This window comes from Balearica regulorum, chromosome 1 (assembly GCF_011004875.1).
Source record: "Balearica regulorum gibbericeps isolate bBalReg1 chromosome 1, bBalReg1.pri, whole genome shotgun sequence".
In the NCBI taxonomy this organism is placed as follows: domain Eukaryota; kingdom Metazoa; phylum Chordata; class Aves; order Gruiformes; family Gruidae; genus Balearica; species Balearica regulorum.
The window spans coordinates 125,295,908-125,308,336 of NC_046184.1; the positions used below are offsets into that span (position 1 = coordinate 125,295,908).

The 12,429-nt window shown below is 35.3% G+C and overlaps 1 protein-coding gene across 1 annotated transcript in view; it reads left to right on the forward strand.

Annotated features, from left to right (window-relative positions):
• CFAP47 (cilia and flagella associated protein 47) overlaps positions 1-12,429 on the forward strand; it is a 360,776-nt gene that overhangs the window by 34,914 nt on the left and 313,433 nt on the right. The window contains exon 22 of the mRNA XM_075774464.1: positions 9,688-9,856. Coding sequence (XP_075630579.1) covers positions 9,688-9,856 — 169 coding nt within the window. The remainder of the gene's footprint in view (positions 1-9,687; positions 9,857-12,429) is intronic.

The following is a 12,429-nucleotide window of genomic DNA, read 5'->3' on the forward strand; positions in this document are numbered from 1 at the left end:
ACCACACCACACAGCTTGGTGTTGTCGGCAAACTTGCTGAGGGTGCACTCGATCCCATTGTCCATGTCACCGACAAAGATGTTGAACAGTGCTGGTCCCAGTACCGACCCCTGAGGAACGCCACTCGTCACTGTTCTCCACTTGGACATTGAGCCGTTGACCACAACTCTTTGAGTGTGGCCATCCAGCCAGTAGATGTCATATCTTTAAGTATGTTGATGCTGTCTGATGCAATATTCTCATAAGCAAGGTAGTCAGACTGGATACAGTCTTAGGAAAGTATGTGGTTGTTTGCAAAATTGTACACACAGAATATCACCAGTGACCTATTGTCAAACTGGAGAGAAGCTCAGTAAGGAAAAACATTGACATTTTCATTTGGATAGGAAGGGTCAATAACAGAAATGCAAAACCAGATAATGCTGTTGGAGTAATCTATGCATATGGTATTGTAGTTAAACAAGAATGAAGAGTAGAGGCAGACAAGTAAAATAATGATTCTAATCAGTGCTTCAATTGGAACACTTCCCATTTGGGATGCCACACTTTAAGAAAGAAGTGAGACAATTTTCCTAGGAAAGAAAGTACAAAAGAAAGCAATGGAAATGACCAGAAGTCCAGGAAGTACAAACTGTGTAAAAAATGGAACTAATGTCCAATATTCTGTGGAATATAATTTATATATTCTTCTTCACTGCAGTAGGTAGATAATGAGTAGTGGGTTTAAATTATGCTGGGTGGATTAGTTTAGATGTAAAAACTCGTTGTGGCAACAAGAGTCAAATATTGGAATAAATTACCTGAGAAGATATCTCCATTATTGAAGACTCTTAAGAAGTGGTTGGACAAACATCACCAGAAATGTTTCACTCTGTCCCAAAGGGACAAGTCATCTGTCAGACAATCACATTTACGCATCATAAAATCATATTCTAACAGCATGTTGTTGCTCCAGAGATGAAATTCTGGCCCCACTAAGGCCAATGTTGAGGCTCTTTATAATTATAATAGAACTTTTTAGTTTCTGTCTCTTGCTAAGTGTGAAATTTAAACTAGTTGAACAATAATACATACAAAGGAATATCGATTTTTGGCTTAAAATGATGAAACTGGAATATGGAAAGGCTAGCTTCCTTTATAAATAAAAAGAAGTAGATAAAATAGTGGAGCGCCATGTAAAACAAAAATGGGGAAAAGATTGATTGATCTTTAAATGAGTAGGTATATATTATTGCTGCTCTTACAGCCAAGCTTCGAAACTTAATTAGTTTTGATTTTTATTTTACCAGTGAAGTCCTCTGAGATGCATATTTAATTTACAAAAGCAACCTGTTGTAACAGCATTCTGTTAAAGAACAGTTTTCAGCTTAAAAAGAACTGTAAGAACTTTCCAAATCTCCCAAGTTTTCATTCTTTTCTATTTTTTATTTTGTATAATCTGATTACTTTGGAATAAAAGGTACTTACTTTTGAGGAGTTTGCTCTGTTTGTGGATTAGATGGGAACAACGTAATGGTGGTATCACTAATACTTGAGCTTAGTTAAGCTAGTTAATTTTTTTCGATGATAAATAGAGTATAGAAATACTAAAATAGAATCTAGAAATATTGTTCTATGGATGATACAAAGGTGTGTATTATGTGTAGGATTTGACAGGTATCAATAGTTTAACTTCCAAGGCCTAAATTTCAATTTATTTTCATAAAACAATTTTACTTAAGTCTTGTCAAGTGTTTAACAGAGGTATTTCTAATCTACACCCTAGATGCAGTTTTCATTTATTTTTTTCTCTAATCTCAGTAGCTAAAAGCACACAATTGCATATAAGATCTAAAACACATACATATTCCTGCAAGCCATAACCTGAAATCTGACAGCTCTGTTCTTGCTTATGGCATTGGATTTCTCTGGTGATAGTGCTGCTGTACAAAGTGATCCTTTATTCTCCACTGTAGTGGAAAAGAGTGTAGTGGAAGGTCAGTTGTCTCCCTTACAGACTGGTGAAATATCAACTCTCTAAAATCCTAAATGTCCCCCGCCCCAACTATCAAAAGAGGGATTTTATTTGCCTCCCAGTTCTCCCTTTCCCGTTGTTACAATTGAGCTCTATTACTTATTATTGAGCTCTATTACTATTATTTTTTTTCCTTGTCAAGTTGCAGGACGGATTAAGAGTAGAAATGTTGCCACTGACACTGCTGTAAATTCAAGTGATTAAATAAATTAATATTTCTGAAGGCTGCTGAAATAGCAGATGGTTATGTTTAATTTCACTTGTCATCTGAACTACTGTTCAGTATTACCGTTCGTTATTGATGAGTATCTCCAACTGTCATTTGATACTGGAGGTATGGTAACTTAACTGAAAACAAGGTTATACCAGTTGGCAGTCTGCTTTAATTATGATATAAATTTGGGGAAATAAAAAATTCTTATGTTTGACCGGATTTGGTTTGTGACTGCTCTTATTAAAAAAAAAAATAAATAAAAAAAAGTAAAATATATTGCATCTATTGATTACAGATTTCTCTATACAGTTTCCAGATGTTATCCTTTTTTAATTTTTCAAACTCTGGGTCTCTGCTTTTCCAGTCTTGAGAATAATTTTTGGCAAACACAACAACTTCCTTCAGAAGTAAGGGAGTAAAGAACTTCAAAAAAGAAGTTTTCCTGGGACGCTTTATACCTCATAACCTAACATAATAAGTGCTGCTTTAATGAAATGTCTTTATTTCAGTTTCCCCTCCTCTGCACGTGCTCACAGCCTTTCTGTCTCCCTTTGCCCTGGGTGCTGGGTAAGCTCACTGTACAACCAGCGCTTCCCTTCTGCTCCAAGTGTGTTGCTGCCTGCCTATCAGGGGGCAGCTCACTTATTGCTAGGCAAGGCACCCCCAAATACACTTACAACTGACAACCCGCTGCTGGTCACAAGTTAGCATCACTGAGAGTTGGTGCAGCACTGATAGCTGGCAGCAATAGCACTGACTAACCTTAAATGAAGTTAACTTGGAAAACTAAATGTGTTTCCTGCTATGGCATGATTAAAGGAAGCATCTGGAAGTATGTGTACCCCCCAGGATGCTGTAGCTTTAATTTAACTCCTGCAAAGTAAAATACTAATAAAAAGCATAGTTCTGTTAAGAAAGTGGTCCAGGTACCAGCATTTCTTATTGTGGTCAGAAACTCTCAGTAGTTACTGATTCTTAAAACATTCCCCATTGGATCCAAGTTCTGTATCATTCTACCTCATCTAGATTTCCCCCTTTCCTCACTAGATTTCCTCCTTCTCTTTGCTGACTTTCCAGTCTTGAAAAAACTCTAATCTTCTCTATAAATTGAGCTCCCTCTATTCAGGTTTCACAGTTGCAAGCACTATTTCCTGCCTCTGTACTCAAACAGCTGTGTCACTGATCTCATCACCATTTTCTGGACAACTGCTCTTACCCAGCTTACCTCCCAGCTGCTACAAACCTTCTGTATCCCATTAAGTCACATTCTTTTCTGTCTGCCTTCTGGTTCTACTAAAATTTCCTGCTGTTGTTGTAGTCATTACTGACACTACCCTATAAACCAACAAAACTCCAGTATATTGATGTTACTGCTAAGAAAGCACATACTAGAACTAAGGAAAAAATAAAAATTCAGAAGTATTGATAAAAAAAATCACAAAAGCATGAAATTATTTTAATACGCTTTAAAATTTTATTAAAACTGCCTGAATTATTAATGGGAGGTTTCAAGTAATTTAGTTTAGAATGCAATCTTGAATTCTCCTGCTAAAAATCAACTTGGCAATAGCTTTCCTTCTGCCCCAAAAAGCTTCAGATCAACAAAGTAAATACACACAAACTCTGAGTAGCACCTACAATTCTCACTAAAACTTAGTATGTTTAAATGAGTGACATCAAAAGATCCTCTTAGAGATGAAGTATATTGGCATGCTTATAAAATAATATCTAAAAAATTTTGACGTAAGTCTCCCAATATTCTAAGTGGTAAAATGAAGTTGATGCATTATAGATAAGGCTAGAATGCTGCTCAGACATGGCCTGGCTGTGCCTTCCTGTTATTCCACTGTCTTAGAAGGTGTTAGAGGTGATGGGGCTCTCTGCCTTACTGAAGAGAGTTTAACCTTGGTGTTTGTTGGCTGTGAGAGTCAGCTGTAAGTGAAAGCAATATGCAAAAATATGTATAAATAAGTAAGCTAGTAAATACTTCTTAATGTCATATTTGTATACAGGCTGTATTCTTTTCTGTTTTGATAGAATTTTATTTGAGAGACACATCAGTTACATTTTAGTTTTTTTCACTGCAGCATAAGGAAGTTTTTCCAGCTTAATGTCTTCTGGGCTAGGTAGGGTTCTCATTTTGGAGCTGAATAGAAAAAAAAATTCTGGTAATTAAACAACAACAAAAAACCCAAACATCCAACACCCTACCTCCCCCCAATTATCTGGCCAAATATCTGCTGTAGTTCCCTCATCCCTATCTAGGCATAGGCCTAAGAATTATTACTAATAATATTATGGATAGCTAACAGTGATTGGTTTTGAACTGAGTTTTAAGTCACACTGTCCAAGAATCATAAAAGCATGGCTTTTCTGATCATGACTCGCTTTCTGCAAGCTACCTGTCCGGGTAACAGTGAAGAACACGTCATTCCTTTGGTTTTGTGCCAGGGAAACAGGCAGAATGTGGTAATCTTAAATATTTGCTCATCTTCCTTCTTCAACTGTTACTGTGTTTCTCCAGGCAGTATGATCCATCTGCTAGCAGCAGTGTCATGCATGGTCTGGTAAGGAAAGCCTGCAAAACAAGGTGCAGGAGTGTACTGCTTCCAAATGACCTTTTTTTTTAAAAAAAAATTGTTGGGTTTTGTTGTTTTTTGTCACTCTGCTGGAAAATAACAAATTCCAGCATCTTGGAAAAAAGACAAAATACACAGCTGTGTAATAATGCAGCCTAGGAGCGCCTTTGATTGAGATAAATAGAGCAAGTCACACCTGTCAGAGCTTATTGCTTAAGCTTTTTTGTATAGAAGTGACAGGTGATTTTGTTTTGGGTTTTTTTTGGCATTTTTGATGACTTTTTTTTTATTTTTAAATGAAAGAACAGAATTCATGGGGTAAGAAATGAATTCTGTGGAAAATCTGCAGCTGTGGAATTACAGGGTATTGCTGGTGCATCATCTCTGACCGTATACAGGGGAAAGATTTAGTTTTATTTCAGTGTTTTGAATGATAGCTTTGAACACTAGTTACATTTTTCATTGTGGAAAGCTGCTTATCTGTGATATAAAGCTGGGGAATTTTGGCTGCATGAAAGACTTAAGTATGTTTTAAGGAAAAGCTCATGTTAAATGTGAGGTGAGGTTAAGAATGCATATCGTATACAGTTGCAGGACATAAACCTTTGGTTTTGCGGTTAGGTTTAAATTTGAATCAAACTGGTTTTTTTAATGTACATTGTATTTTCTCTCCTTGTATCACTGTTGAATCCATATGTTGTTAGTGTTATAAAAAAAGAAACTTTAAAATCAGCCTTTACAGAAAAATTCAATGACTTTTAATGCTTCAAGATATTTAAACAGTCTGCATGTTATTGTATGGTAAGTACAAGCATATTATCCTTTACAGATGTTTTAACTTAATTTTAAGTCATAAATTGGCTTACTTGCAATTCCCTGTGAAGTTCTATTGTGAAAGCAAGTACTGTAATTTTAGGGAGATATCACATATTCTTTGTGCTAAATAAAGTATATGATTCCTGGATTTGACAGCAAAATTTTTATTCAGTCTTGAGAATATGTGCTGTACTACAATAATAATTAGCAAATATATTTTATAAAACATAAAATATATTATTGCATTACTAAGTAAAGATAGAAATGAAGTAACTGCTTTGAAAGTGTTTTTTGAAAATAATTTTTTTTTCTACGCTCAGTTCCCCCCCCCACCTGACACTGTGCTTGAGTTTGATTATTGTGCATGAATTTCATATAAAATACTGTTTTAATTGTCATGGGTGCTGGAGTAGTTGTTCTCCCTTTTGTTTTTTTCAGTATACCAAGTATTTAGGCCTGAGGCAGGAAGCCATTCAGCTATGTTCACTCTCCGGTGTTGGGCTTAGAGCTAATATGTACTTCGTATTGAACCAAATGAGCTTTGGTAGCAGAGCTTTCTTGATCAGACAGATTTCTCAAAATCAACAACTTGTATTTGTTTAGTAATTCTAGCTAAAAAAATTGGAAGGTGTTTTAAAATGCCCTCAAATAAAAGTTTGCAGAAATATCTGTTTTATTTAAAGAATTGTGTAGGCTGCCACCAGAAGATAACAAACATACCCTTTTCTGGCATCCTCTGGAGGTGTTCTGTGTGAATGTGTAGCGAAAAGCTCCTTTGTCTCACATGACTTGTCTTTTTAAAGCTTCTTTTGAAGTATTGTAATTGCTAACACTACCATTTTGTAGATGATGCCGCCTTTCCAATTAACATGCATAATCAGTGTAAATCAGGGCTGGAAAAATATTTCTTATAATGATATAAACAACCTGAAGTGTTTGTGAAAGAACTCTCTCTAGGCTGCTTGCTTCCTGCCCCTCCCTGTATTCTCTGGTTTATGAAGTTAAATGCAGCTTCAGAAAAATATCTTAGTAGATGAGTAGCTGTAAAGTATTCATAGATTATTAAACAAAAAAAATCCTTATACTATTCCTGGACTTGCAGTTGCTTTTAAATATTGTCATTAATTTTTTTGAGTGTTTAATCTTGCAAGAGAGAATTTTCCATTATAGAGTTTTAGAGATTGAAAACAAATCATATTTTTTTCTTCAAATATATGGAAAAGGAAATATAATGATTCTACTTTCAAAGTGAAGTCCTAAAAAATGAAATTGTTTTAATTCTGTTTCAGTAATATATGTGTGTATGTATGTGTATGAATTATAATATGATTTCTAGGTATATAGAATTTTAAAAGAATTTTTAATTTGTAGTACTGGTTAGTTAATATGCAGTTAATGAGGCAAAGATACGTATGAATGAAACAATAGGTCTATGTTTTGTTCTCAATTACGTAAATATATTTCTGTGAGTTATGTTGGCTCTGAATTTGCACCATTGTACTTCAGAGCAAATGTAGGTTTTCAGTGAACATCATGTCCTACATGTAGTGAATTAAGTGAGTGTCTTGCACATATTTAGTTTTGTTTGCCAGCTTTGGTTTTGTTTCCTGATAGTGGGGGTGAAAAACAAATTTTGAGTAGCTGTTTTGGGAGAGGGATAAAGGGATTCTACCTTTTGTTGTCCAACCTAACCATACTAAACATAACAGCATTGATGTAGAACAATTGCAGTGCTAGACTGCAGTCTTTTGCATAGTCAATGATGTAATGATATCTATAATAGACTAAGCATTTTAATCTTACCAAACTTTAAAAATTTAGTGTCATTATATTGTTATATATGTCATATGTGCTAGGCATGGAAGGATTTGCTAGCTTACTTTTTTACTGCAATTCTTGGCACTGGTGTTTCAAGTGTTAGAATTGTCAATGTAGAGAAGTACCTGCTGGCTATAGGGAGCTGCCAAGGCTGGGAGGAATCTCCGAACCTGAGATGTGCACCGAGATGTGCAGTCATCATCCCTCTGTTCTTACAGTTACCCGTAGTGCTTGGGAGAGAAGTTGGTTATTTATGAAGCATTTTGCATATTACACTTCTGAAGATGTGTGCTGGGTATGCTACCCCCAATATAACAAACTTCTCATACAGCTGAAGGAGTGTGACAGAATTTTTGGATTCTGTCTGTGTTGTTACTGTTGTACAAGATGCTTGACCCAGAGAGTCCTGTACATTTTTTTTTTTTTTTTTCTTTTCCTCTCACTAGTATTGATTCACTTCACAGGTCTCGCTTACCTATGTATTTAACAGCTAGCAGGGTTACCAAACAATGATGTATTCAGCTCTAGTCTATCAAACTTCTCTTATGTTTTTGGAAAAAGTTTTTAAAAAGTGCAGGGTTTTTTTGGTTTTTCATTGTTCATTTTTTTTTGGATGGATTTCACAGCCTTGATGTGCAATGCTTATTACTTTGAACTATAAGAAAAGATGATCAGTTGTTTCTCTAAACCTTTAAGGAGCCACTGCTCTTAGTGACTTGAAATCATGTATTTCACACATACTTTGAAGTGAAAGAAACTTCTCACACTATGAAGAAAAGATCCTTTTCAGTCTAGTTTTTAATTATGTGGTTTTACGCCACAAGAGCATATTTTGAAGATGTAAGTTGATGAAATCTTATAGCTGGGTGACTTGAGATACTAAAAATAGAAGAGTATGTAAATCAAATCAGTGAATTTTTACTCAATCTCTGTTTATGATACACCTCGAGCATTAGTTACTAAAAAATCTTAAATGACATTCATCATGTTAATTTTGAAAAGCCAGTTCTATGTTATAAAATCTAAACATTATTGGATTTGAAGTATCAATATCTATCAAGGGACTGTGGTGATCTCACTAGAAAAACTTCCTCTCATTCCGTGCTCTCCTCTTGCTAAGCACAAATACCCAAAAAGTTCCACAAGGCTCAGCACTCATCTCACTCACTGGGAGTTTGTAATTGTGTGTTATGTACCTGCGGAACTCCAAACACTGTTAAGTGCTGCATACTTGCTTCTCATTATCTAAGCTGTGTGTTGGCTCTATTACAGATGGATATGTGTCTCATGTCCTGGCTTAGGACATTACTTTTTTTTTTTTTTTTGTTCCTGTCATTTATATATTCTGCTCACTACCGCGTATGTGAAAGTGAAGCATGATGCATTATTTTATGCAGTTTTTTGAAAGCTTTTAAATGATTTGTAACTTCTTTATATAGCTGGCTTTACTGCAAATTTTAAGCAGCATACAGACTTTATAGGCCAGAGTTATCCATACCTTTTGTCTGGAGAACATCCTACTGTGGTATGTTGATCCTTGGAAAGACAGAGCAAGAGGCAAGAAATGCCTCCTTGAAAGTGCACTGTGAAATAAATTTGGCCTCTCAAGTGCACAGTCTGTCAAAAAAGAGGATTTTGTATAAAACATGCTATCTTTTAAATTCTAAACCCCACTTATTTGGGGATGTGATGGCAGAGAGAAAACTAGGATCAAATTACTGGAATTTGGCCTCCAGGAACTCAGTGGCATTCAATGACAAAGGTTTTAAGAGGGTTTTTTTCTTTGTTTTTTCTTTTCTGAGGTATACCACAACAGCTGACCTTTTCAGCATTTGAGAAAGGCTTTCTTAACTTAGGTAGCTTTGTTTGCTCCCTCTTTGCTTGTGCTTATGCATTTGGGCCACTGCTCCAATCTTTTTTCACTCAGTAGAGCTGTCAGAGAAGAACCCAACACAGTGATTTACCAGAAGCCTTGTCTGCAGCTGTGCTGATAACCCTGGTACTTTTGGGCATACAGTGTTTTTCCTCGGTGGGGGGAAAAAGGGCTGGTCACTGATTACTTAAGGGTGCCAATAAACAACTATAAACAACTGATACTGGGTGCCAATAAACAGCTATCCTATTAATATCATGATCAGGTCCTAAGTTAATTTCAGTAATTCTTCTGAAATAGTAATACCACTCAGTTCAAGAAACAGCCACAATTTCTTTGAGAAAGTGATCACAATGATATTATTGTCCTTTAGGTGGCAGCATATGACTTCACTCTTCCAGTTAATACTCCTCTGGCTGACTTGCCATTGACACGACCAAGCCTTGCATCTGCAACTTCTGTTGGATCTGCAAAACACATCGTTGCTCCTCGGCCACGCGCGGTGACTGTGGCTGTTCCCTTCTGTAGAGTTAAAGCAGTTGGTAGGTAAACTAGGGACTTAAGCAGAAGGTGGGTACTTATGTTCGTAGTGATGTTTTTGCTTGTATTGTGATTGCAGAGAATTACTACTTAACTGAAATTTGATTGATACTTGTATAATTTGTAAATTCCTTGGAAACTTGAAAAATTTCAAAATTTTGATTTGCATTTTTAAATAGGTGTAAAGCTGAACTTTCTATACATAATTATGATGTGCTGGGAAAATATGTTGGGTTTTTTTAGTAGTTATTTGACTTATATAAAAATTAGTTTACCAAAACTAATTTTTATTTCTACTCCTTCATTAGTGTTTCCAGACCTTATCATGCAGACCCCAGTACTTACAGCAGTTCATCTGAAAAGTGTAGAAAAATAGTATGTCATTCATACTCTTTTTTTTTTTTTTTCCCCCCTATTCTTTCTCTGTCAAAACTAGGAAGTCTAGCTATACTTAAAAACTCCTTTAAAATGCCTCTGACTGGCCCTGGTCTCATCTGAGAGAACTGGTGGTAATTTAGTCCATTTGCTTCTGTTTGCTTTTATGTGTAGAACTGCACCCTTCTGGCCTGTCAGAGTTTGTTAATGGCCAAAGTTACAGGCTGCTTGCCTGCAGCAAGAAATTGCTATCTTAATTGATTCTTCTCTGCTTTTCTTAGAAATAATTTGTGGTTCTCCTTAGTCTCCTGTCTGATCCTTATAGTCATATAGACCTACACATTGGCAACACTTGAATCCACTAGCTTTACTCATATCAGTTTTTAATATGTATTCACTGTTTATTTGAGGTGAGACTTAAGCACCGAGTGTCTTCCTGGCATGATGTTTGTGTAATGTTTAAACATCTTAGGAGCACTGAAGGAGGCTTAGCCAATTAAATGCATATTGTGTGGTAAAAGCAACTCCAATTTATTAGGTTTTATCTTTTTTTTTTTTCTTTCATTTCTTTTCTTTTCTCTGTAGGTCTTTAGTTTAAGTCTTACTTTTGAGATCTTTTAAGACATCAAAGGAATCTGAGAGACCTTCTTTAAATCCTGTGATGGAAGTAAATTCATATTAAACATTTCTAAATATATTTAGTTTAAGAACAAGTAGAATAAAGAGAAATGTACATATGTATATGAGATTGTTAGAAATCATGACTCAAAATGACAAATTTCTAGCACAGAAGTGATTTATATAACCTGAAGAAAAAAGAAAATGTTTATTTCCTTTTCGCTTTGTGGAATAATGAATCAATATGATCAGTAGTCTTACTAATAAATGACAATCTTATCTAAATTTTATCACAAATTTGTACTTTGCCCTCATAGAATTTCTTCAAAATACCAGTATAGGCCAACAACAAGTATTCATAGTATTAAAGTGAATATATAATACTTTCAATTCTAAGAAATAGTTGGAAAAATAAAATGTGGCTTCTATTTAAATTTAAGTATTAGAATTATATGCTTAATGTAAATGTTGATGGGCTGAGAGGAGGGAGAGAAGTCTAAATTAGTGTCTTGACCACTCAGTTTTTCATATAATCATACAGATGCAGGCAATTAGCTAAATTATTTTTACTGTTAAAAAAGAACCTGATAATTTTATTACATTCTGACAACTTAAAAATTATGTCTGTTATTGATTCATCATTTCAGATGATCACTTTAAAAACTAAAAGTGGGTAAGATGCATTTTGCAAGTTCAAAGTTTTGATTTGATCAATATGCCTAATTCTCACTACTGTGGGCTTTATGGCACATTTGTTTTCCACTCTTATAATTCCACCCCCCCACCCCCCCCCCGTGACAGTTTTTGTGGTTGACTGGGCTTCAGACTACGCAGGACAGTGAAGTTGGCACTTCAATCAATAGCTTATATCCAATGTTTGTACTTGGGATTGTTCACCCTGAGAAAAGAACCACCATAATCTTGGAGTAGTCAGCCCAGTCTTTTAACTTCAGTGTAGTCAATATGTGTTCAATCCATCATGGATCTTTTTTTGAATTTTTTTAAAACCAAAGTTTGTAGACTGTTTCAGCACTTGAGAAGGAAAGAAGGTCTCTTGCTTAAATACTTGTAAGACTTTTCCCTTGGAGACTGCTTATCAGTATGGAAGAAAGCACCAAAAGAGGAGAAAAAAAGCCCCACCCAAAACAAAACCCAAAAGTCAACTGGAAAAGACACAAGCCCTACTTCAGCCAGACATAAAGGAAGAAGGCATATTATCAATGTAATGACCTCATGTGAACTGACTTTTTTTTTTTAAATAATCAATCTCACAATTTTTTTCATGAGCCAGATAATTTCCTTTCCTTTCCCTACTAGTCTTTCAGTCATGCTGTGTTTTCCTTGTACAGGCAGTTTCTATGATGCGTGAGGACTTCATGAGTGATATAGGTGCATATTGGTAAAAGCATTCCAGCAGATTAGATTCCTACTTTGAAACAATACTAGTTTATAGAGTTTATATGCCTGTGCTTTAGAGAAATATGGGTAGTATTGTTGTTTACATAATGTGAGGTATGTGATTAGGAAATCCTTTGGGTTTTTTAGGATGAGAAGAGAATTGATCAACACACTTCCTCAGTGA